The sequence below is a fragment of the Pituophis catenifer genome, unplaced genomic scaffold, assembly GCF_029215685.1.
Source record: "Pituophis catenifer annectens isolate HBS135680 unplaced genomic scaffold, rPitCat1.0.hap2 SCAF_1, whole genome shotgun sequence".
Lineage (NCBI taxonomy): Eukaryota > Metazoa > Chordata > Lepidosauria > Squamata > Colubridae > Pituophis > Pituophis catenifer.
Genome location: NW_027256881.1, coordinates 22433735 through 22460636, shown reverse-complemented (window position 1 = coordinate 22460636; position 26902 = coordinate 22433735). Strand labels below are relative to the sequence as shown.

The 26902-nt window shown below is 40.1% G+C and overlaps 1 protein-coding gene across 1 annotated transcript in view; it reads left to right on the top strand.

Annotated features, from left to right (window-relative positions):
• The window catches only part of DNMT3A (DNA methyltransferase 3 alpha), a 118274-nt gene that overhangs the window by 68728 nt on the left and 22644 nt on the right, over positions 1 to 26902 (top strand). The window contains exon 7 of the mRNA XM_070932175.1: positions 3924 to 3956. Coding sequence (XP_070788276.1) covers positions 3924 to 3956 — 33 coding nt within the window. The remainder of the gene's footprint in view (positions 1 to 3923; positions 3957 to 26902) is intronic.

The window sequence follows — 26902 nt, the reverse complement described above, 5'->3', positions numbered from 1 at the left end:
ACTGGACTGTTTTTCTGATCTAGTGTGCTCCTGGGTATGTTTGTATATTATACAGGCATATATTTTATACACATGTACACACATAAAACACACACACACACACGCAGAATCAGTAACTTAATAGGTAAAGGTAAAAGTTCCCCTCGCACATATGTGCTAGTTGTTCCTGACTCTAGGGGACGGTGCTCATCTCTGTTTCAAAGCCGAAGAGCCAGCACTGTCCAAAGACATCTCCATGGTCATGTGGCTGGCATGACTAAATGCCAAAGGCGCACGGAACGCTGTTACCTTCCCACCAAAGGTGGTCCCTATTTTTCTACTTGCATTTTTTATGTGCTTTTGAACTGCTAGGTTGGCAGAAGCTGGGAAAAGTAACGGGAGCTCACCCCGTTACACGGCACTAGGGATTCGAACTGCTGAACTGCCGACCTTTCGATCGACAAGCTCAGCATCTTAGCCACTGAGCCATCACGTCCCTCAATAACTTAATGTATATGATAATTGGTTATTCTGCCTCATGGAGATTGCTTATACAGCGTCTACAGGTTTGGAAGAATATAAATGTTTCTGTTGCATTTTGAATGCATGTTCTCCTCACAATCCTGTTAAAAATTACTCTCCTTCATTCTTCGCACACTGCTATGAAACTTAAGGGAAAAAATGTTAAACGGAAGCATGAGAAGTGAGGAGAGAGGAGAAGGTTAATCTCCTCCTCCACTGCTCAGTTAATGGACAGGGAGCAGCTGAGCAGTGGGGGACAGAACAAACTTCAGTTAAAGTTATAACAACACCCCCCCCCCCCAATTCTCCAACACTGATTACTGTTCCCTGCCATTCTATTGAGTGATGTGGAGGGGAGAAGAAAGGGAACGGATATTTTCCTAAGCTTAAAAGCTATGGGAAGCAGTGCAAAAAAGGGGTTAACTTCCACCACCAATCATACCTCCAGTGCGAGATTTTTAGAATGGATGAGCAATAGAAAAATAAAGCTGCTGCTGCAGCTATTCTTTTTTCCATTACTTATTTGATCAGAGGAAGGGAACAACGGTTCTCACCCCAAGGCTGTTCATCAGAGGAAAGTGAACAGTTGGAAAGCAGATCCTCATATTTGTGTGCTGGATTAAAAGGATGGGTGGGAGAGAATATAGCAAAGTAGGACCTATGGAGCAAACATTTCCCTCTTCAGAGCAAAACTAAAAATGAACTTTATGATGATTGTGTGCATTGACTGCAGAATGTGCTTATTCTCCAAAGAATGTACACAATACGTTTGAGGTATGTACATCCCCCAAGCTTGTTGGACATTGGAGTCACTTTGAACTGTGAGATTGGTGGCATATAAATTTAATAAATAAATACCTATAGCACAACACTTAGATTTATATACCACTTCATATTACTTTACAGCCCTCTCTAAGTGGTTTAGAGTCAGCATATTTTCCCCAACAATTTGGGTCCTCATTTTTCTGACCTCGGAAGGATAGAAGGCTGAGTTAACCTTGAGCCGGTTAGGATCGAACTGCTGGCAGTCTGCAGAATTAGCCTGCAATACTGCATTCTAACCACTGCGCCAACGAGGCTCATAGATAAATAAATATCATAAATAAATATCCTGACATTTTGCATTAAGGTTCATAAAAAAGTATGTATAATGTATGGGAACTTTAATATATAGTTTTTTGTTCTTTCTTGAATGGTCATAATGTATATTTTCCATGAGAAGTGATGAATGCGTGAGTTGACCAGTTGTTTAACTCAATATTAACTCAAAGAAAACCCACAATTGGATCATGCAGCCTAAAGTGCATAGGCTGATAGCATGTTAAAAAGCCTACTTATGAAAACATGAAAAGATTGGGGGAGGAACTTCCTAGAAATAATTGCATATGGAGTCCACAAAGGATACTTAGAGGATGGATAAGGCCCACCACAGATAAAAATGGTCCTTCATTGATTGTTCTGAGACTTGCATTACAGGTAGCACGAAATACTTGTTCCTCTATATCAGGGGTGAAATCCAGCAGGTTCTGACAGGTTCTGGAGAACCGGTAGCGGAAATTTTGAGTAGTTCGGAGAACTGGCAAATACAACCTCTGGCTGGCCCCAGAGTGAGGTGGGAATTGAGATTTTGCAATATTCTTCCCCTGGAGTGGGGTGGGAATGGAGATTTTGCAGTATCCTTCCCCTGGAGTGGGGTGGGAATGGAGATTTTGCAGTATCCTTCCCCTTCCACGCCCACCAAGCCACACCACGCCCACCAAGCCACGCCCACAGAACTGGTAGTAAAAAAAATTGGATTTCACCACTGCTCTATATCCATTTTTTCTCATTTCTTTTTTACTCTTAGTGTCTTTCTACCACTTCCAGAGGTCCATTTGTTTTATTTTTAATAGTGTGACAATGCAACTCTGTTCAAGGCTGTAGTTTAATACAAATTTAACTGGCTTTTTTCAAAAAGCCCTTGCAGAATATCTTTGATTTAAAAGGAGCAGTCAGCAAAAGTGATTCTCCTCCAGAAGACGTTGCTGTGCCAAAATAATTGTCTTGCCGCAGGGCACATTGAGATGGAAGTCCATTCTTAGACTAATGGTAATTTGAGCTGTAGCTCTTGGCTCATAAGCCATGAATAACTGTCACATCATCAGTCCTTAAACAAGACTGCAGGATAAATTCAAGCTGCTTTCTGACCTAATGGCCTGGCCTTCTAAGATCATCTCAGTCGCATAGCCAGAGCAAAATGTGGAAGTGCTTCCATTGAGAGGGCAATAGTTAGGCTTAGAGATCTTGTATACTTATTTGGGTTGAGTTTGGGACAGATCAGCAAGGCACCATCATCCTGTTACCCTTATTCTATCTTTTCCTCATAATTCTTCTGTGTTTTCTTGAATTTTAGAAAAGCTTGCGTTCTTTCAGTTAAATGCGAATGGAACGTAATCTTTGTATGTGTGATTTAGTCTACTCATTTGCCTTTCTTATTGTTAAGGGGATTTGGTACAGGCAGTGGTGAATTAGAAAAATCCAGCCTAGCACATTTATTATAAACCTTTAAAAGGGTTGCTACTTGATGGCCCTATTCTCTTAATTAATCTTTTAATTATTTCCTGGCTACTTTTTTCTGAATGAGAGCATTAGTACAATAGCGCTGTAATTCTATAATGTTCAGTTCAAAAAAAAAATAATAATCCAGAAATCCCTTTTAATCGTAGTCAAAATGGCAGTATCTATCAAGATTATGTTTTAAAAATTAGCATTTTTGTGTGAATATATTAGCACACTATTAGTGCTGAAATACAAACATTACAGATGTAGCACTGCAGTTTAGTGTTATCTTTTCTTTAGAGAAAATTTGTGGAGATATAGGACATAGCAGCATAGTGTATAATGTTAACATTTGTATTATGGTGTTAATAGTTCTGTAACATGACTATACAATTCAGTTTTTTTTTTAATTGTTGAAAAAAGGAAGTGATGGGAGAATTGGAATTTTTAAAAAGTTATCATAACAGTGTTATTATCTCTACAGTATACCTTTCTTTCTTTAAAAAAAATCAGATTAGAAAATGTTTCAGCAATGATTAAAAGCAGAAATACAGTGACACGTAGCACAATAGTTATGTGTTGATTTTCAAACAGCTCCACCCAGTGCAAACACCTCACATCTATTGTGATGGACAAACATAACATACATCTGAAGAGCCATGAGTGAGTCTCATTATAATCCTGTCACCCATCATTAGGAAGCAAAGGAGATGGATTAGGGATTCTTTCTCAAGCAGAACAAGTGGCACCATAAAGCTTTGCCTTTTGGTAGCCCACCAGATTTGCCCTGTTGCACCTGGGGCAGGTGGCGGATGGCGTCTGAGGTGCTGATTGCTGTGGTTGTGTGTGCTAACTCCCTCCTCTCCTTTACCTTTCTCCCACAGACCGATAACCCAGCGGCAGCTCAGCTTGACAAGGTTCGTGGCACACCTTTGGGGTTTTGGGGGGAGGCGGCTTGTCTCTCATGTGGCCTTCATACCAGGCTTGTGTGCTAAGCGTGTGGATGTGCACACGCGGACATGCATTCACATTCTCCCATGCGTGTGCCCGCTGCCATAGAGTTGTATTTGCTCATGCACACCTCCAGACATGCTTTGCTTCTGTACAATGTGGTTTTGAAACTGTTATGGGGGGTGTGATCTGTTGCTGCTGGACTGTTAAATATGTATGACCCTTTTTCTAGGATAGCTTTCTCCGTTGCCCCACTCTTGCTCTCCCCTTCTTTTCTCCACTCTCTCTTCTCCACTCTCCTCCTTTCTCTCTTTCATGCACCCAAAGCCAACTTTGAGGTTTGTGTTTCAAATATTCAAATGTTCATTGGATGCCCAGGATGCTCTTATATCATCAGATCTAAGATAGAGAACTCGTAGTCTGGGAAAATTCATATTTAGCAAGACATAAACAGTTGAAACAGAAATCAGGAAGCCACAAAACAGAGGCAGAACTCTTTCCCTAAAATTTTTCTAGCCAGAAGAGCTAACACTAAGATAGAAGAGCTACACATTGCCTTCAGTTTCATAATTATGAACGTCAAGAGAGAGCTTTCAAAGTTCATAATGATGGGGCAGGAAGTTATAAAATTCTAGATGGAATTCCAGATGGTTTTCTGACCGTTCCAAGGAAATGTTTGATTCCAAATCTGCCAATCCCATCGAAGTCCTAATTGTGAATAATTCCTTCTACTTGGCCTCTTCTACTTACTAGAGCCAGGTAAGCACTGTGGTTTTCTTTGGGGCTTGGTGCTAGGAAATGGCAGTTATAGGCAAGAGTAATGGGACGAGCCCCTCAGTAGTAGGTCCACTTAATATGCTACACTCTAACCTTATTTTAACATAACACAGTGTGATTGCCTGGTTCATTGCCAATGGGTAGGCTTGTATAGTGAGCTGAGCTATAAACTACACAAACGTGTTTTAGCTTGGTCAAGTATTATATGTTACATGAACGCATCAGTGAATCTAACAAAATAGGATAGAGACCATTGCTTTGGGGTAGAACTGGCAAAGAAATCCCTTGCTACTATGGCATCCAATCTTTGTGGGTGAAGGTGGATGGAATAATGACCATTCCATCTTAGTTCCCTTATTAACTTTTAGTAGCTTACTATGATCAATTTGCACAGTACATTGAAGATAAAATTGCTTGTGTTCATTCCAGTGCGAATTCCAGGTTGATTGTCAATTTATTTATTTATTCAATTTATATGCCGCCCCTCTCCGAAGACCCAGGGCAGCTGCTCTTCCGGTTTACAAAGAGATTATTTTCTGTTCCAGCAAAGGTAGCAGAGAATCTTGCAGTGCAATGTTATATCAGTTTTTAAGATCCTACAAGGCACTTTTGCTGTAATGGAATTAATACTGCTTGCTTCTAGGGGAGGCTTGATAGTACAAAGGCTTTAGTAGCTTGGTGGCCATTTAGCCCTTGAAAGCTTATGCCCTACTATGTTTTTCAGTCTCATATAGAATTTGACCTTGCATTTGACAGTGATACTTCAGCCTTTGCAGATTGGGAAAGTAGACAAGCTTGTTGAAGCTTGAAATGGACCCTTCGTGTTCTCAACTCTGGTACATCTTGATTCTTCTAAAACAGAATAGGGCTATCAGTTACGATAAACTTCAGTAGTTCGACTGAGTTTTCATACTCAGAAGCAGTCGATCTCGGGACAAGAGCAAGATGAGGATCAAGATGATCAAGACCTTGCCCAGTGAACTCCAAAATCTTTTAGATGATCACTGTTGGTAATAGCAAACTGGATTAGATTGGATACCTGATGAAAGAGTCATCTCTTTCAAAACTGGATGTTTCATAACACTTATTGAATTTGCTTTTTGATGCTGGTGTGTTACTGATGTGCCACTGATAATATTTCAAAAATCCTCAAAGGTGATCTTTTTTGCATAATTCTCAAAAAGAACCTTTCTTTGAAAAATTGGGATTCCTAAACTTGTTTGTTCTCTGCATGTGGTAGCACCTGTCAAACTTCAAAGCTGATTTCTAGATTAGAAAGTCAGAAAAACATCTTGGAAGAAGTGGCAAACAAATCCCATACCGTTATTAATAAAACTGCATGTAAATATTCATATAGTCGCTAAGAGTTGAGTTGAAGTTGAGGAAAATATAATTAAATATATTTTAATTAGTTGATTGGATTGTTCAACTAAAAGAAAGATACTAATTAGTTTTAATAATGAAAATCTTTCACAGCTATCATCTAATTTGCCTGTATTAATTTAGAGTATGTGCAATGCCTTCATTTGCCATCATTCTTGATTATGTACAATGCTTCAGATTTGACTCCTGAAAGTTTCTTCAGTGTGCATGTGCACCTATCTGTAACCTTTTAAAACAGCCTATTTATTTACATTGATTTAAAGAATGCCCAACTTCAACTGAATCTGAGCACATTACCTAACAGAAAGCCTGAGCAATAAATAAAATAAAGAAACTGATGATAGAACTCTAGAAAAACCATACAGAAGAATATAAAACTTAATAAAATAGAATTTAACAGAAGCTTACTAACAAGGATTAGAATAGCCATCTTTTTCATCCCTTTCAGAATATCATCAAGATAGGAACCATACAACATTATGGAGGAGTACAGTTCCAAAAACTCAGCACTACAACAGAGAAGGCATGCTTTGAGGCCCTGATAGAGGTCAAGGCCAGGGGGACCAAATATCCCCAGCAAATAGGCCTTATCAGGATTAGTCTAAGTTAGGGGTGGGCAAATACATCCTCTTTACGACCTGAATTCCTGAGCCAACCATGCTGGCACAGGAATTCTGGGAAATGAAGTCCACAAGTCGTAAAAGGGCCATAATTGCCCACCACTGGTCTAAGTCAACATCTCCCCTTCCAGATCCATATAGTATCCAGATTTTAGGACATCAACAGGAACACTTGGAAAGTGCAGGTTTGAATGTACCTCTGGGTATCATTATTGACATTGATGATACCAGAGTCTGAAGTCTGAACCGATGGGTGGTCTCACCCAGCGATTCCATGTAGATGTTTACAGGAAGGTAAATGCACAAGACCATGTCCCAGGCATCTCACCTGGACCTGCCCACTTAGAATCCAACTCTGAGTGAATCTGGCCAGCTTTAGCCACCAAATAACTAGAATATTCAACACAGCACCCCAATAGAAACCTCTCCTAGCAAGGAGCAAATCACTTGAATAGGGCTAATGCTCATCTATTAATGGATGCAGTAAAGGCAGAGAAATCACATTGTTGTGGCACTCTTATTGCTACAATGTCATCTAAATATATAATGGGGATGTGATGGCTTAGCGGTCAAAGACATTGAGTTGGTCAGCTGGAGAGCTCGCAGCCCGGATTCGAGACTTGAATGCTGCGTGATGGGATGAGTTCCCAATACTTGCCCCAGCTCCTGCCCATCTAGCAGTTTGAAAGCATGCAAACATAAGTTGATAATTAGGTACTACTTTGGTGGAAAGTATTCTGTGCCACTCAGTATATAGTCATGCTGACCACATGACCACGGAATTGTCTTTGAACAATGCTGGCTCCTTCATCTAAGAAACGGAGATGAGCACCACCTCCTAGAGTTGGATATGACTGGACAAGGGAAACCTTTACCTTTTATCTAAATATGAACTCTTTCTTGTGTTTGGTCAGACTCGTCCCCCTTTGTCTTCCTTCAGTGGTGTTCCAGGCATCTCTTTTGACACTTCCTTTCCTGAAAATCTTCAGAATTGGTACACAGGGAAAGGCTTCAGTCGTCCACTCATTCCAGGTTGCAACCAAGGCCTCGGGTGAAATACCCATCAGGTCCTCAGGGAAAACCACAAGCTACCCCTGAAACCCAAAAGGGTCCATAGTTGCCTGGAGCAGGCCAATCAGTAGACCCTGTCTCCTTGCAAGGTGGGTCACACCAGCAAGCCAAAAAGCAATCACAGACTTATAGCAGTAATCCTCCACTTTTGGTTCACATTGAAACTGCCAGGGAGGGGATACTGAAGATGAGCATCAGTGTATATTTTATGTTGATGACTTTGGACAGGTTTATGGTTGTTATGGAGGCCATAAACTCCTGAGCATCTAGTGGCAAATTGAAAGCCTTGATAACTAAGAATCTTGGACTGCCTGTAGCCAGTGTGGCAATGAAGTCCAGAAATTTCAAACAATGATCATGCTGTGCATCAGAGAAGGTGGTGTGCAAATAGTAATCCCAAAAGCCCAATTTCAAGGATCTTGCAGATTGTTATATGTGCTATAGAGCCTCAACGAATCACAGATGACAGATTACAATTCACGAATCAGGGATGACAAAACCTCCCCATGCCAAACTCAAAATACATCTCCAAGAAGGGAACTCCATCCTCCAGGTCCACAATTCAATTATAAACGCCAGACCAGCATTTATTCATTATGAAATCATACTATAGATGAAAACAGATTTATTACAGGCAGCTCTAGTATTCAAAACCAAGAAGCTATATGTAAACGTTTCAGATTGGCATCACCCTAATTCACACACAATATCCAACTCTGGCACTGGGGGATGGAAAGCGAAGAATGTAGTGCACATCCAGAAAAATCTCATTAGCTGACCACCTCAGCTTGCCAGTTGCCAGCCTAACAGACTAGCCATCAACCTCAGCACATCCAGCCAACAAGAGAAGCCACACCATGTCAAACCACAGGACTCTTCCCCAGAGACCTTCCTGTGGTGATCCAAGCCTTGACGTTCAGCCAGATGTTTTCTAGTAACTAATGCTGCCTCTGGCCTCAGGCTCCAGCTGCAGCTGCCAGAGATTTCATTGCCTCTGGTTCCAAGATCTCTTGCTCCACTCTGTCTTCACTGTTGCTCTCCAGAGTCTACATAGTTGAAGAGCAATTCCAAGGGCTTCCAGGATGCCAGCAAAGGTCACAACCACCACCACTTCCCATCTGCAGCCCCCAGTTATGACCACCCGACGTGCAATAAAATAAAAGCAAAACACGAACCAAAAACCACAAACAAAATGTGAGCACCTCACAGCAACATTTCCAAATGCAATGGGTTGGGGGGGGGAGTGTTCGTATGAATGACTCTTCCATTATGCAGCTGCCATAAACTTCTGGGAAAAGACAAAACTGCTTAAAAGAGATGAAGATAGGTGCCATGTTCAGTCCTTAGTGTACTTCAAAATAGCTTTTGGGAACCAAATTCAAAGCACTCTGTATATTTCAGAGTGATACTGCAGAGGATATCCTGGATATCCGTAGTATGTAGGGCTTATAATATGGGAGTCCAAGCTTCATTTTTTTCTGTGCATAATTAGCTTATCACTGCTCTTCTGTTCCTGTATTTCTGTGGCTTTTCTCGGTTGGCTTATTGATTGCTTCTTGGCCTTTTGGCCAAGATCAAGTGTGTAGGTCTGACTTGTGGCTAAATTTCAGTCAATACCATTCTTAGATCTGTATAGTATTACTATTAATAAGAAGTACCCATGGAGCTTTTGTTCCCATTTGCTACACTCTGCAGTGAAAGTAGAAATGTGTAATAATATGCTCATATCCTTCCTTTGTTCACCAGTACCTAACTTCACCTTCAGCTCATATTTTATCCCCTTAGGTATCCCCAGCCAAAATGTCTTGCAGTATGGGAGGGGCAGAAGACTAGGAAGTGCTAAAGGTCATCAGATCACATCAGTTTTGCTGCCGGCAAAGCCACAAGTAGAGCAGAGGTGGGGCTGTATGTGCAACTGTACAGAGAAAATAGCCCTTGTGTTTTTCTGTGGAGAGAGCACATGTTGCACTAGAGTCACATGGGTGATGGTCAAAGAGACATGAGAGCAATTTGTAAGCAGAACAGACTCCCTGGGGATTTAAAAACTGAACTAAAAATAAATTTGGAAGTGTGTCAATTGGAATGGATTGGATTAGCCACCATTGTGTTTTACCATGAGCAAAGAATAAGATGAAAGAGGGTCACAATTCTTAACACATGCACCCTCTCTGGGACCAGGTTTTCCCTTTGACATCGTCATTCGTTATTTTTCAAGAACAGTTTGGGTTATTAAGAAGTGGGAAGATATTGCAATTGTTTCTTGTTCAAGCTGGCTCACAAGACTGTTTTGTGGCTTCCAAAAGAGGCTTCTGAGAAAGTATCAGTAGATAGCATTCAATGTTTTTCCCCCCTTCCACACTGACTCACTTTTACAGTCAGAAATGCTTCTGTTGGAATAGGCAAGCCCAGCCCCTGGGGCTTTTCTAATAAAGCCAATGCGTACCAGGACCACTGGGTCCAAGTCTGGAGGCCTTGAGAAGCATCCAGCACATAAATCCCTCCGAAGGTGGAAAATTTGAGAGTTGTTGATGTAGGCATATATAATGTCTGTGTGAAGGAAAGACCCTTGGTGTCTGCAAATCTGCAACGGATGAGCATTTGCTGCAGCAAGAAACAGGAAAAGATGGCAATTTGACGAAGGCCTTTTGACATGGGCAAGGCTATGCTATCCCAGCCTTCAACCTTGTGCTTTGTTCCCTGCCTTTCTCCATCCCTGTACTTCCTGCTGAACCACTGTGTCTCCCTAGCAACAGGTCCCCTTGGCTGTTCTATATATAGCTCTGCCTGGCAGCTTTTTGCCATTGGCACACTGTAAGCAAATATAAGGCAGGGGATGTACCCTGCCTCCTGAGTCAAGATAAAGAGGAGCTCTCCATGGAAGCCACATCTCTCTGGAGCAACAGAGGCCTTAGTAAGTGCTTTGCAGACTCCTGTTTATGTGGCTCAATAATCCAGAAAAGGTTATTGAGAAAGAGAGAACAATCCATGCCAAGCTACCCTTCAGCTAGGAGAAGGTCTGTTCCTCATAAATAGCCAGGTTCAGTAGCAAAGAGCTATCAGAAGTGCTCTGCAGTGCAGTATAGTCCTCGACTTATGATCTTAATGGAGCTTGCCCATTATGATCATAAGTCATATGGTCATAAAGTGTGTCACCCACACAAGTTACTTGCTTTTATTAATTTTTTTGCAGAGGTCATTAAACAATGCCACGATTATAAAGTGAATGCTGTAATTTTAAAGCAAACCGGTTTTTGTTTTTGTTTTTTTACTGTGGGCCATTTTTGCCAAAAGCCAAAAGTAAATTTGTCTTAAATGTGTCACATGATTGCAGGGCCCTACAAGCACTTGTAAATGCAGACTGGTTGCCAAGTACCCAACATGCAGTCATGTGACTGCGAGGGGAGTGGCTGTTGGAACTTCGGAACCAGGCCATAAATAGCTCTGGGGAGGTTCATCATAATTTTGAATAAGCTAAGTGACCAGTTGTAAGTTGAGGACTATCTGTAGCAGAGAAAGATCAGAATAGTCAACATAGGAAGGGCCATGGGTCAAAAGTTACTGAGTGATGGGGAAGAGCAACTTAGACCAATACTTTGCATGGGAGAAAGCACTTTCTTCAGGTAGTATAAAAGAGAAACAGGGAGGGTGGTAGGTAATGAATAATATCCTAGTGTTTTCTTTCCCAATCTGGTATCTTCTATGTGGATTTGACTGCAATAGCCTCAACACTATTTAGCCGAAAGATTTCAAGAAGATAAGAATAATAGTTCAACAGAATTGGAAGCATAGCATCAGGTTTAAAAAGGCAGGTTAAGGGAGTTGCAATGCCAGCAAGAGCCATACCTAATTATAGCAATCTTGCAAGTATAACGGGCAGCAATAATGTTCCTGGGTTTCTGATAGAAAGAAGCCTTTTGCATCTGCTGCTACCTGATCCTTTTAACTGAGGTTATATGAGACTTGCACATAATCTACCATGCATAATCTATTTATTCCCAGTGTTGGCTTTCATTCAAAGGTTATGCCTGGAAAATTCATATTCCTGTATGTTAAAAGAAGCCTGAGTTGCAAGTTTGTAAGTATTAGTGGCTGAGGAACCATTGTCTATGTACAATAGTGGCTGAGGGGCCAATGTTCCTATGTACATTGAGATAAAATAATCATGGAAGGGACTATTTTAGATTGCCATAATTATATGTGCCATTTTGGGCAGAACACTGCCAGGCTAATTTTTTTTTAAAAAATAGCCTAATCTAATTAATTTTTTCATACAAACTCCTGGCATTACAAAATCAGCATGTCAGACATGCTAGTCTTCCATATGAAAGGAGGTGTGGGAGGGAGGAATAGTTAAACAAGTAATTGGCCAATTACAATAAAGAAATATGGTAAACAATTAGCATAGTATGTATTGTTTCTCATACCTAAGATGGCTGTTCATTTATATTTCAACATAAGTAAAATAATGGAGCATTAATGGTTCATAAATAGAAAGAAACAGGAAGGAGTTTCTACTTTCTAAGCAGAAGTAAGATTTTATTACTTTGGAATATTTGCTCCTTTAAGAACATGGATAATAAGATTCTACCACTTTGGAATACAGTAATTGCTCTTTTAAAAACATGGCATTGAGCACTGTGAATATGTTGAAATAAAGTTTCTCCAGGAGGATTGCTTAATGTTCCTACTTAGGCATTATAGTAAATTAAGTTCACTTTGTTAGTTTTTTGTAGCATAATGTTTTATTTGCTTGTACGAGTCTGCTGGAATTTTAAACCCTGTTGAGATAGACCATTTTTTGCTTGTAGCACATTCTGTGATTTGATTCTGTGTAGGTTGATTAGGACATAACGGAAAGGGGAAGCCATTAGCATAATGCTTTTTAGCAAAAGAAATGGAAATAAATGACCTGTGTCTCCTTTGAAGAAGGGTTCTGGGAATAAAGGAGAAGAAAATACTTTTCTTCTTTATGGATTCAGAAGAGATTTTTCTTTCCAACAATGTTGGGTAACACTAAAGTATGTGTTGCCTCAGTGTTTATCTCGCTTAGCAGCTATTTTCTTCGTTGCTTCTATTATGCCTGAGAAAAGGCACCTTTTCATATTTATCTGTGGAAGAAAAGTTGCTAATTAAATTAAGGCAGTATAAGAAAACAGAGTTCACTTTTGAATTTGTCTGAGTATTGTCCTAAATTTATATAAGCTCATTATGTGCTGAGTTTGGCTGCCAAAAAGCATGGGAGGATCCTGGAACCAGGTCAGAAGATCAATAATGGCCAGACCAGGACCACCATTGATATGACAGTTGCCTTCTTAAAGGAAGTGCATCTAAAAATATCCCAACTCTCTGACTTGCTCTGAACTGTAACTGCTATTGCTCCAGGCCTCCAAGGCTGGATTTTCCCCTTCCAGTGGAATGAGACAGGCATGTTGTAACTGAATCCCCCTGAAGGGGGAAGAAGCAGAAGGTGACATTTCATTCATGCTCCCTTGCAGAGAAGGAGGTAGCCACTGACACAGAGAAAATAGAAATGAAATTTCAGGAAAGTTGGCTGCCCTGAAACTCTTGTGCATGTATTCCCCTGCCCCTTCTTGCTGATGCTTGTCTTGCAAGTGATAGAGCACAAGTATTCCCAAGTGTACACAAATGAACTGGCTGTTTGTGCAAGTACTGCCTAGTTAAAAGTATTTGGGAGCAGGGGTCATTTCTGCTTCTCTCCCAGCTAGGCTGATCAGGTGTCAGTATGATGAAGAGAGAATATTTCTTCCCTCCAGTAATGTTTATGTTGTAGCAGCCTATACTTGTTCTAAGACCAAATTTCCACATCTGCACTTCGTTAACAGAGATATTCATGCAGAACTTTGATTTCAGTGGTATGAATTTGTTACCTGTTAAAGCCATTGTGCTTCAGAAATCTACTACCTTACATTGTAGTAGTAGGCAACTGTTTCTTCCTATTTGGTAGCTGCTTTCCCTGTGCAGTAAGGGTACATGCCAGAAATGGGCAGGACCAAAACCACACCTGAGCTGCCTCTCTCTCCCCTCTTTCTGTCATCCCCATTTCTTCTGGCTGGTCTGCTAAGAAAAAGTAATGTTGCTGTAGCCAGAAGTTGAACTAATTGCTTATGGAAGGCATACAGTAAAGCAGAAAGTAGAGGTCACCTTCTGAAGATTTCCAGCAGATTCTTACAGATATTCCTAAGGGTTTGCCAATAATTGTCTATATCATTGCCAAGACTTTCATAAGCTGCTGCTATATGATAATTGAAGGTTGAGACATGGTAGGTGTAATTTGATGCTTTGACTTAGTAAAAGTACTTACTAAATAAATAAACATAGGGCTTTAATATATTATCATTATATTTGTATCCCCCTTTTTATATATAATTCAATGCGACCAACATACCAAATACTCCTGCCTCCTACTTTACTCACAACTCCGGGATGTGGGCTCGATTGAGAAAGAATGACTAGTTCAGATTCACCCAGTCAGTTTTCATTTCTAAGGCTTAGAACTCACATATTGTATTATACTCCATATTGCCTTTGTTTGCTTATTGGTTTGTCTTTATAGAATTACACATGCAAGACAGATCCTAGTTCCCTAACCCCAAAAAAACCTTATAAATCTGTATTGCAACAATATGTGGGCAAATAATAACGGTGGTGAAAGGGAGAGTAAGCAATGGGAGTAAGAAGAGATGGTAAAACGGAAGTACAGCTCTCTGTATTTAAGTTCATGGTAGTTGAACCAAAGATTGTACATGACTGTGGGCCCATAGATTGAAAAGAGATCAAGAGACCTGGGAATGTGATGGACAGCTCCTAGTGCTACCAATCAAGACAAATTGGTCTCCCCTCCCCCGTTTTGTATGGAAGATGGATATAAACAAAACAGAAAACATGGCTCTGTTATAAATAAAAGATACTATTTGCACCTTCTATAAATGTTCACAAATTATACTATAAAAACATCCTCTAAAACTCTCAAGAACCTCTTGATCAAGGTCTTTGTGTAGCTCAGCCCTATTAAAATCATTTGCACAAATCATTCATGAATTAAGGCCCAGAGTCTAGTACTCTGGGAGCCTAAGACTTTGATAATTGTGCTGCTACAGCACAGCTACTGTGTCAATACTCTTAGAGTTTGTTTTGCAAAGGTTTGTTTCTGGTAAGAAAAGATGTTAGTTTGTCGGGAGATAATTATGATCCTCCTTTGCAACATTGCTAGCATTTCAGTTATATAGTAAATGCTGGGCAGTGTGTCATTGTGCCAAGATTTTAGGCCATTCATTTCAAATAACTTGCCTTTTTTATGTCATAAATGTAGTAATACATAATTGATATTTAGATTTTATTGTATTTATTGAGCATTATATCTGCTTTTCAAAAAAAAATATTCAGCGCTGCCACGATAAATGTTAATATGCAGTGCTTATCAAAAGATTAGAACATGTAAGATGACAGAAGGTTTCCTGAAGGTGTCTTCTGCTTTACCAAAGATGGTGCTGCTTCTTTTTTTTTTTTGCATATTTTTTTTAATTTTTATTTCTCATAAACATATTTAAGTGTACAGTCCCTTATCCATCATTAATCATTCACATGGTGCTGCTTCTGCTGGAGGAATTTCTTCTACCTCTGCGGCCTGAGAATAGTTGGGCAGAGTTTATGTTTAAAAACGAGAAATGCCCCTTTGCTAGCCGTAGTTGCTGTGCAGGCTTCTTAATGCCGTCTTCCACATTTCAATGGCTCCTCTTCCACCCTGAACTCCCATGCTTCGTCCCTTTTGGGATCAGAGGTTGTGCCTGCAGCAGGTTGGGTGGCTGGCATATACCGTGGTAATTTTAGAGGCGTAAATAAGCGTTGCGGTCCAAGATCCTGCTGCCGCCGCTCTGCCTATGAGGTGGGAGCCAGAAGCTCAAACGGAAAAGTACTTTTAGGCGTCTGACCCCTTTGGCTTTGAATGGCGTTGGAGAGGCCTTGTACTTTCCACATGCACTTGTACTTGCCACCGGTGTTGGCTGGCATTTCATTCTCAGCGGGAGCGGCCGCGCATCCTTCGCCTCTGCAGCTCCTCCCCGAAAGGCGCTCAGCGCCTGAAATCTAGGCGGACTCAGTCCCGTTTTCCGCTGATCCGGAGTGAAAAGCAAGAGTTTTGAAAAGTGGAGCCTTAGTCCTTTGCGCAGCGTTAGCGCCCACTGTAGCCCAGTGATTGCCCACCCCGGCGCGCAAATGGCTGGAAGGCCTCTTGCAACTTTGGGAGAAGCCTGCGCCCCGTGCTGGGAAGGGGGAGGTGGCGCTGATTCCGTATATTATGTTCCTGCCGCCCCCCCCCCTCCTCCCCGGGGCAGCCAGACGAGCCTTGCAAGCACTCTTGTCGTCGTCCCCCCCCCGCTCCCCCCGCCGTCACCTTTCTCTCGCACCCCCCGTTCCATTTTGGCCAACCAGGAGCCCGGCCCGTCGTCACGTGGGCCGGAGTTTCCCAGACAAAGAACATTGGCGGCGAGGGCCCCCCCCCTCTGCGCCCCCTCCTCGCTGAGCCCCCTCGCTTGTGCTCCCTCGACAGGATCGTGGCTGCTGCAGCGCTGGGACATGCAGGCAGGTATGGAGGAGAGCAGGGGGTGCAGGAAAATTGGAAGGGGGGTCGTTGCTTCGCTCAGCGCCTATTGCATACACGAGAGGGCTGCAGTACTTGTTCGATTTTTATTTTTATTTTTTTGCAGTGGGGGTGCATCCCCAAGGGTGGTGGGTCAGAACTTCTCTTTTGGGTTCTGTTTTTGGAAGAGGATGCAGTGGACTTAATGGGAGCATCTTTGTGGGGGGGGGGGAGTCAAGTTCTGAGATGCTAATAAGTACTTGAATATATTAGCTGCACTAAGAAACGGAGGGGAGGGGAGAAAAAGTCATTATTTGGCAATGGTCTTTCTCCTTAGTTTTTTAGGGAGGCTGCCTGGTCACTTGATAAGATAGCAGGACGCAACTGGCATCCAAAACTTTTGTGGGTGGGAAGAAGGAATAAAAAGAGGTGGGGGAAGGCAGTCTCTGCTTGCCTCTGCTCTATAAAAAGTTTTTAAAAGCAAGGCAAGAGAAGGTGCAGTGAGATTCATTGTTTCCAGACTCTTCATATATATTTTGGTCAAATCCACCCTTGTGATTAGAAAGAGTCCTTCTTCCTTAGGGATAGATAGTGGGACGAAGCAATCACTTAAGAATGGGGGCTTCTTAGCTATTGCCTTCCTTCCCTTCAAACTGTCAGCCCTCCATTTTAGAGACTTCCCTGTGCTTTACCATTTTTCTTTTTCCAAACTGGCCAGGCCCCAAAGCCTTGGTTTGCTGCCTTTCTTGGGAGGAAAGGGGACAAATGAAAGGAGGAAGAGAAAAACAGAAGATTTTTTCCTGATAACCTTCTCTGAGTCCCCTTGAATGCCCAGCCAGCATGATAATTCTGCCAGATTACCTGGACCCACACTTACTCCAACCCTTGTTGGAACCAACTATGCATTATGTGAGGAAGTGGAGATGGGTGGAGGGAGGCTGAGGTGAAGGCCTGGCTGGTGGGAAAACAGGCACTGGAACTGACTTGAAGAAAGGCAGGGAGATGGTACTGGCAGAATGCCTTGAAGGAATATTGGAGGTGGGAGAACAGATCCCCCTTCTCCCCACCCAACACAGTAACTGAGGCAAAATTCTCAGTTTGGTAGATATTAGTTGTGGGCCGATGGGTGGAGGGTCGTGAAGCCAGGCTGCTGCTGTTTCTTACTTCCTACAAGCACTTTAAAAACCTCAGAGGAAAAGGCTGCTCCTTCATGATATGATACAGTAAGGGGCCACTGAGATTGGAAAAGTGTGAGGTTTTGGCTAAAGGAAAAGAGTAAAAGCATAACTTTTTTTGGATTTGAATGTGGGCCTGAATTTCCAATGCACATTCTCACCAGAAACCATTTGCACTTGGAAATAAATCTATTCAAGAAAAATAACATTCCCTAATTACAAGAAGCTTAGAATTAAACCAGTATTCAAGAAGCAAAATCATTTGTCATCTTGGCCAGGTCTCATATAATGCAAACAAGATTAAATGCTTTACTGGGAGTCTTCAAAATTTTTACCCTTCTCTTCAATCTGGTCCTGGAGTAATGGGATATTCCCCGTCCTGCTCCATTAGAAGACACTTTCTGCAAGTTTATATGGTATAAATTTTGGTCAAGGAAAACCAACTGAAACTCATTGCACTCATCATTTTTTTTTTCCATTCTGGCCTTCCTGCTGCTTTTAGATTGCAGCCTTGTTCTATTTCCTGTTTCTCGACAGCTCAGGGATTAATCTCCATTTGCTCCACTTCTTCAAGGTTCATTTGAACAATTTAAACTCCAAAGACCACTTGTTATTCATTGGAGAGGAAATATGAAGAACAACATACTAAACCATAGGTCAGGTTTACAAAACAAAGCTGATGTATTCACATAATATGTCCTGCCTAAGTAAATCACAGTGAATCCTAGTTCACATAACATACGAAGACCCAAAAGTTTCAGGGAGTTTCAATCTGTGGTCTGCTATTGCATAACCTGTACCTGCTTCTGTTCCTCACTATTCAGAACTATCTGCTCTTGCTAAGTATATAGTAAGGATGGTTCATAAAGTGATTATTTTTGGTGCAGCAGATATTTGAAACTATTTAAATCAAATAATGAAACTATTAGGAAGAAAATAGCAACTTCAGAAGGCCTGTGGAGTGACTTTAAAGAATAAAATATATTTAATTCATAGAAAAGGACAAACTAATTCCATAATTCAGAAGACTCCCAATACCATCCAGTATGAATCTTCCACCCTATGTAAACCTACATTGGCTTCTTCTTAGACCAGTCAGGGTATTTGGGGTTAGTGACCTTTCAGCAAGAGCATTATGCCAATAAGGAATGCTTACATGATCTGTTGAGTCAGTAGTTGAATAAAACAGTCCAGCTGGCTTAAGTGAAATAGCACTGTGGAAGTGAAAGCTGTGGAAGAAGCCAAAATCTTGCAGCCCTGGCCAGTCTCATGGGAGAATAGCACATGTTGTGGATCTCCCAAATGAGAGTCAGTAATAGAATGAGCAAGAAACGCTCCTGTTTATTTCTTTTAAAACAAAACAAAACAAAACAAAACAACACTTTGTGCAGCCCTTGGTTCCTGTTCACATCTTTTTATTTCTGTCAACCAGGGAACTGTTCCTTGCCTAAGGGACAGGTAAAGAGTGGAGGTATAACTAGTTAGATGTGCTTCTCTAAAATATTTCCATTTTGACCACTTTCTTTCCTTCCTCTTTCCCAGTTTGTTTGGCTTGTAGAGTGAAGCCTCCTCATTAGTAGCTGAGTGTGTTCTTGATATCTACTGATAAACCCTGTTTCACAAACATATACAGTCAGAGCAGTTCAATATAATTGTTTTCAAGGGAAAGGAGGATCCCTTGAAGGTGTTGAATTTTTTTTTCTCTGAAACTCCTTCAGCTCCTCAAATAGCAGAACATTTCTCAACCATGTATGAAAGTATTAACAGTTACAGTTTCCCCAATTGCCTGGTCTGTATTGGGAACACAGACATTGTAAGGGAAACAGAGAAAGCTCTGAATCTTTCCTAAACGCTGAAATAAAAGCCCCATTGGCAGTGTTATTTTCTGATATTTAGCAATATCCCCTAGGCTCGTGTATTAAGGCTTTCTATCAGTTGCATGGAGAAGACTGGGCAGTGGCTGTAGGCACTGATTAACACAGTGAGCCATTTAGATTTAGCTATAGAGTACAAGGACTGAAAATCCAGCTTTATAGTTAGCAAACAAGGACAAGTGCTTGTATTCTTAAGTGGATTTTACCAGGAGACATTTGTATCCTGCTCCTTTCTCTGAGGTTCTCAAGAGCAGTAGCTTTTTAGCATTATATCATAGCCATTGTTCATGTGAAGTAGAGAATTTTGCTCCAGATCCACTCAAGAGGCTTTGTAACTCAGTAAAGATTTTGAGCTGTGTCTTTCTTCCAAACTCACTGTTCTGGTTTCTACATACAACATGCTGGCTTTGCAAAACCAAAAGATATAAACAGTGTTTTTTCTTAATGCAGAAATCATTTGAGTTAACAAAAACTCCCTTGTGCAAACCCAGAAAGCATTGAAGGTGAGTGATTAGATTCATATAGTTTGCTTAATCTTTAACCTGGATTAACAAAATACATTGTGGTTTTAGAAATAGAGTCACTGGACAGAAGTATTTGGGCACCCTTGTTGAGGTTTAGAAGCTAAACAGGATACATTTTAGTCAGGACCTGGAAGGGAAAATTCCAGGGCTGAAAGTTACGAAGTTGGAAAAAACATTTCCAAAGGAAGCAATGGAAAACTGCTCCATATTGTTAAGAAATTTGGATGATTTGTGTAGTCCCCAGGACCTAGGATGTTTTTTAACCTTGGCTCAATATGTGATCTTGTTTTTCATAATATGCTAAAATAATGGTTGGGGTTTGACTGAACCATATACCAAGACCATGAGTTCTAGTCTTGCCTTGAGCATGAAGCTGGCTGGGTGACATTGGCCCAGTCATTCCCTCTCAGTCCTAGGAAGGAGGCAATAGCAAACCGTTTTCCCCCCAAAAAAATATGCAGGGGCTTTTCCAGACAGTTGACACCAGTCAAAAATTGACTTGAAGGCAAGCACAAACATTCTCAGTATTTTAAAAGAAATATTTTCCTCCTATTTTTAAAATTGTAAAATAACCCAAAAAAATGAGAGTCAGTAATAGAATGGAGTGCAAAATGCAACAGGTAAAATAATTTAAAAATTAAATAGATGAATGCTAAAGTACAACTTAATATTACAAAATTAAACAGGACTTGCATTTTAAAAGAAGCATGATTACAAACCACACATTTTTTTCATTTTAAGATTTACGCCCTTTCTTAGGCAATGTACAGGGACTCTCAATTTTATTCTCCAAATGTCAGAAAATTAGGTGAGGGGCCCGTGGTGCTCTCTGAGCGTGGCTGTTTTTTTGCAGGTTTCATTACCAAACTAAGTAACATCATTACATACAATGTGAAGACTGCAACAGTCACTACATAGGACAAACAGACTAGCAGACTAGCAAAGAAGACTAGCAGAACCACCAACTAGCAGTTAGAAGACATGATAAAAATTCTTTAATTTCACAACACATGGACAGACTTAAGATTAGTTTCAACTAGGAAACTTTGACCATGGTAAACCAAGCCAAGACCGCTCCTACCAAAACTGACAGGGAAACCATTAAGAATATAAATTGAGAGCAAACCCCACTCCCTACTAGTACTGATGATGTTGTCATATCATGCAGTGCCCTGCAGTGTTTGCAACAAAACCAAGCTCAGAGAGCACCAGGGGCCCCTCACCTAATTTTCTGACATCAGGAGAATAAAATTGAGAGTCTCTGTACATTGCCTAAGAAGGAGCATAAATCTCGATAGTTCAATCCTGAGCTATAAATATTCTCTTCTATCAAAATATTAGGTACTAAACAAGTCTCCCTAGAATTGAGTATTAGCACCAAGACGTTTATTTTCTGAGTAGCTATCACTAAACAGGAGTAACCAAAGAAGAGTTTCTGTTAAACTTTATATATCAGGTATCTGTTGAGGTAGTATGATCCTAAGAACTGAAGCGTTATAAAGGTCAAAACCAGTATTTGTATTTAGCAGAAGCCATTTGCTTTCAAGCCATGAGAAACTGATAGAATCACAGAACTAATAAGTGGATGAAGGCTGCATTGACAACACTCTTAATTAGGAGAGGTGAACAGCTAATGGCTCTAGACCAGAGGTGGGTTTCAGCAGGTTCTGACCAGTTCTGGATAACCGGTAGTGGAAATTTTGAGTAGTTCGGAGAACCAGTAAATACCATCTCTGACTGGCCCCACCCCCATCTATTCTCTGCCTCCCGAATCCCAGCTGATCAGGAGGAAATGGAGATTTTACAATATCCTTCCCCTGGAGTGGGGTGGGAATGGAGATTTTACAGTATCCTTCCTCTAGAGTGGGGTGGGAATGGAGATTTTACAGTATCCAGCCACGCCCACCAAGCCACACCCACAGAACCGGTAGTAAAAATTTTTGAGTCCCACCACTGCTCTAAACCTCTCCTAACGACAGTTAATATTACCTGAATTAATATTTTGTAACTTGATGGATTGAACGAACTCATTTTTTATTGGTTTAGGATTAGTGTAGGATTAGGATCATGCAGACTCAGAAGATACCACAATTAAATCTGTTACGTGAATACAGCCAAAATATAGTTAAACTAATTGCTTTCTATTGGACTAACAAACATTTAAAGCAGTTAAGCTAACTGCTTTCTATTGAACAGATGAAGCTTCTTGGATGAGAAGTGGAATGTCTTCTTCTTCCTCTCAAGGAAAAAACAGTTCAGTTACCTTTTGAAAAAAGTCCTTTCGAGATTTCTGTGAACTGTTGCAACATCGGGAGGGCAGGCTTCAGATTCTTTCTTTTTAATCTTGTCACCTTATGCCTGTTTTGTGGAGTGATCACTCCTGCCCCCCCACCCCCCAAATACACCACAGGCCTCTGCTCTTCTTGACTTTAGGAAAGCTGTTAAGACCCGACTCTTCCCCGGGCTAGTTGATTGGGAGTCTCCTTGTGATTCTTTTGTTACCTGCTTGCTTACCATTTTATATTTGACATTTACAATATTGTTCATTAAATGGGGGTTTTCTTCTTTTGATTTGTTTCTCTGCTGCATGCTGCCCAACACTGGTTGAGTTGGGCAGCTTTATCAATCTTAAAAGCGAATAAATACAATAAACTACTAGTAACAGCAGAACCTTGTAGTTTCAGAATTCAAGAGAATATCTACTTTTATTAGAGATTTCCCATTGTGACCTGTTTTAGGTCAGACAGAAGCCCTCTTTATTTTTTATACTTTTAATCTCAGGCACATAAATCTTTCCTTGAACTCTTATTTTTTTCCCCCCTTTTCAAGTAAGCAACGGAAACACATTTACTTTAGAGGAGGCTCAGTTCTCAGAAAGTCAGACACTGTTTTTCTCTACTACAGCCCAGAAATAGCACACAGTGTACACTGTGGGCTTCCTTGATATCGCCTTTTCTTCCTATAGGTCAGCCTTCCCCAGAACCACTTGGGCATGACCTACAGAGAGGTTCAACACCCATGATACCAAACATACAAACAATTAAAACATCACTTTTCTTCATATATGTCTCATCCTTATTTACCTTTATAGTTTCAAATTTCTTCCATGTAAAATAAAGAATTCCTTATGTCAGAAAGCGGGCACATTACTTTGGGGGATATTTTAGACTACATTCTTTTCAAATCTAGAACACCCACCACTATATTTCCTGGAGACAAGGAAGAATGTGTCCCGTAACCCTTCACACAATTGGTAGGTAAACTCAGGATGATGGAATTTGTAATCTGGCAGCACATGGGAAAAGTTGTTTTAAGTTCATTTGTTTTCAGTGATAAATGTGTATGTCTATTCTGGCTGTGGGAATATAATAATCATTTTTATGAATATTTTCCATATGCATAGAGGGTTGTTCTGCCTATGTATTGTATGGGCCAATTGGATATAATACGTTATCTAAGACAAGTTAATAATCTTCAGGCTGTGTTTACACAATGTGCAAAATTGATTAATGTTAACTTTGATTACTTTTTTCTGCCTCACATGTTAAATGAAATCAACTTAATGGGTTAGTTTACTTTAGAGTGTAGTTTTGCCTGAACATAAAAAGTTAAGTTAATGCATTCAGGTTGAGTTGTGCCAACCTATAAAGTTATGGTTTTAGGAATACACAAGCACCTGCAGACTCCCCACTCCCTTAATAGCAATAGCACTTAAGACTTATATACCGCTTCACAGTGTTTTATAGCACTCTCCAAGCGGTTTACAGAGTCAGCATATTGCCCCCAATCTGGGTCCTCATTTTATCAACGTCAACCTTGAGCCAATCAAGATCAAATTCTTGACTGAGCAGAGCTAGCCTGCAATATTGCATTCTAATCACTGCGCCACCACAGCTTAACCAACTCCCTTTCCTCAGACTTACTGGATCACCACCATAGGCCTCAGTTCCTAACACAGTGATGCTAAAATGATGAAATATGCTTCATGACATGATGAGAACACACTTTCACACATACATTGCATGTAACTATGTAAGGGGTCAGATTTTATCACAATGCAGATGATGCCATTTTCATTTCCCCCACTCCATATGGATGCCTATAGTTCCTCTATCTATCAATCTCTGTAAAGCTCTTAGTATTAAAAGCTGGCAGGGGAAAATAGAATAAAGGTTGAAATAATTTACCCAGTAAAGAAATTACATATCTTGGGTATCTTCCTATCATTCAAGAAGCTCGGAAGGGGGGGGGGAGGAGATTAAGACACAGCAGATAAATATCCATTTATCTCCTTCTGTTATAAATACTAGACCACATGTATTTTTCCAATGCAAAAGTATATAACAGAAATTAAGAAATGCAGCATTCTAAAGTCCTAAAGCTGTGACGAGAAGAACACTTCTATTCAGAAATACACAAAACACTCTGCTACACACTTATGCACTTATGTACTTATAGCTATTATATGCTAACCATTCTCCAAGAAACTGCTTCAGAACCCAGGCAGGCACTGTACCTCTGCTATACAGGTAATCTTTGACTTACAGCTATAATTGAGCCCAAAATTTCCATTGCTAAACAGAGCAACAAATGGTTATATAAGTCAAGGACTACCTTACATTAAAGTGACTGGGGTTGTTTTTTGTGTGTGTATGTGTGTGTTTGCTTTTTCATGAGACTGAAAAAGATGCCACTGCATTATGGAGTCAACTTGTTACACAATGCAGTTGTTAAACCAGCTGTGTTTTGTTTTTGTTCAGAAGCCTAAAACGAGTGAGCTGCTTTAATGAGCAGCACAGAGGCACAGTATTTGTGATGCTCAAGACATTTTCTGAATGCACTCTGAGGTCCTTCCATTTTCCTTTATCGTTATTCTGTTTTGTATTAGTTCAGCTGCATGCCCTGTGGAGGGAGGAAATAGGATAATATTCAGGGGGAATGTTTCCTTAACCCTGTATTTGGAGAAAATTCACAGGGATCCCACCTGAGTATTCATCATAAATATTCATGACGCAAAAATTAAGCTGTGGAATCTGTAATACATGTTTTGTTATTTATAAAATTCCTGCATCTAAAATAAATGAAGAATCCTAGTATTAGTTTGCATGACATGGCTAAACCAGATCAGTTTAGATAGTTTAATTTTAATTTGATTGGTTTTTTTTCATAGCTTAGCATGTTGTTATGCTAGTCCACTTGATTGGCTTATGCTTCATTGATTGTTCAAATACAATAGTATTTGGCTGGGAAGTTAAGCAGGGATGTATTTCTCACCCATGTACACATTAAATTCTGGGTCCTGTTTTTAAAAATGAAATGTTTGCAGAGACCTGCTTAGTTTTTAATTTGTTTAGTTCATAAAATTTATACATGACTGAAACTCTTAACCATGATTATATTTCAAGTGGCAAGCTAAATATAAAAAATTTAGGCCTTCCTTATGCAAATACTTCACAAAGTAACTGAAGTAATAAACTAAAATGTTTTGGTAATTACTTTTATTACTGCTAAGGGAAGTAGTAAACAGCATAATACAATACATAATAGTCATTAGCCAGTATGGATAAAGGCAAAGCAAAGGCAGGCTCACAGATGCTCTGTAAAAGCATCTATTCAAAGTAATTAATCAACAGAGCAAGAATAGAAAAAAAACATTGGTGAAAAAAGTTAGATAATGAAGCAAGAGGTATTTTACATAATTTAGCATCTAAAAGGTATCAAAGAAATGCTAGATATTTTGTGGGGAGAGAAAATTCCTGGTTGAGTGCACCTACAGAAGGCTCCTGATCACTCTGGAAATTGCCCTTAATCACTCTGTGAATTGCCCATCTAATCAGTGAAGGGAGTGGGGTGGGGGAGGAAATGTTTAATGCTGGCCCCAGATCTGCATTGTGGGTCTTTTATAGCTATGTTTTGCCAGAGATCTTTCCAATGCAAGGTAAGAATGTTTCAGAATTGAAAGTACAAACAGAGCTGAAGAAGCTTCCTGGATGAGAAGCTAAACGTCTTCAAAGAAAAAACAGAAAGTCCAGTTGCCTCTTGAAAACTGAAAACTATGACTCTTAGAAATTATGCAATAAATGAAAGAAAATTAATCAGTAAATCAGTTTAGAGAAGGAGACATTTTACTTGGATAATAAGGAGACTTAAGTGTGTCTTTATTTTTTTATGATGATGCCATTATCTCAATTTAAAAGTTTAGACCATTTATGAGTTGCAGTGATCACCAGCTTGACTTGCTGTTCTGTCATCAAATATGATGTGCATCTGTGCCTGTGCGTATAGCAGTGTCTGGGAAAGAAAATGCCTTTAATTTTAAAACAGGGTGGATAAAAATCAATGATTTTTTTTAAAAAAATCAAAAAAATCAGATTTTTTTTATTTAAATTGGATTTTTTTTATTTTTATCGAATTTATTTTAATAAAAAACTTTTGGGGTAAAAATCTATCGTAAGATAGTTTTCTATTTAAGATACATAAATAATTTAGTTTATTCAGCGTGAAATGGAGCTTACTTATGTAGCATGAGGCTGTATATTCTGCAATACTGGGACTATCGGTGAGTCAACAGTGGGTCAAAGGAGTAGCAGAGATGACAGTTGCTCTTTAAAAATTATGATTTAAATCGAGTTGATTTAAATCAAGCCTTTTTACTAGTGATTTAAATCATGATTTAAAGTGTGATTTAAATCAACTCGATTTAAATCAAATCCACCCTGTTTTAAAACATTTTATTTTGTGTATGGAAAACACTTTAGCTATTTTCATATGAGGTTCTATAGAAGTCCACTTCGGTTACCTCTGGTCATAATTCAAAATGCGATTTATGCTTGGCAATGACTGGAAATCCTATTCAATTTAGAGCAGCTCCAGGTGGAGAAGATAAGTATTT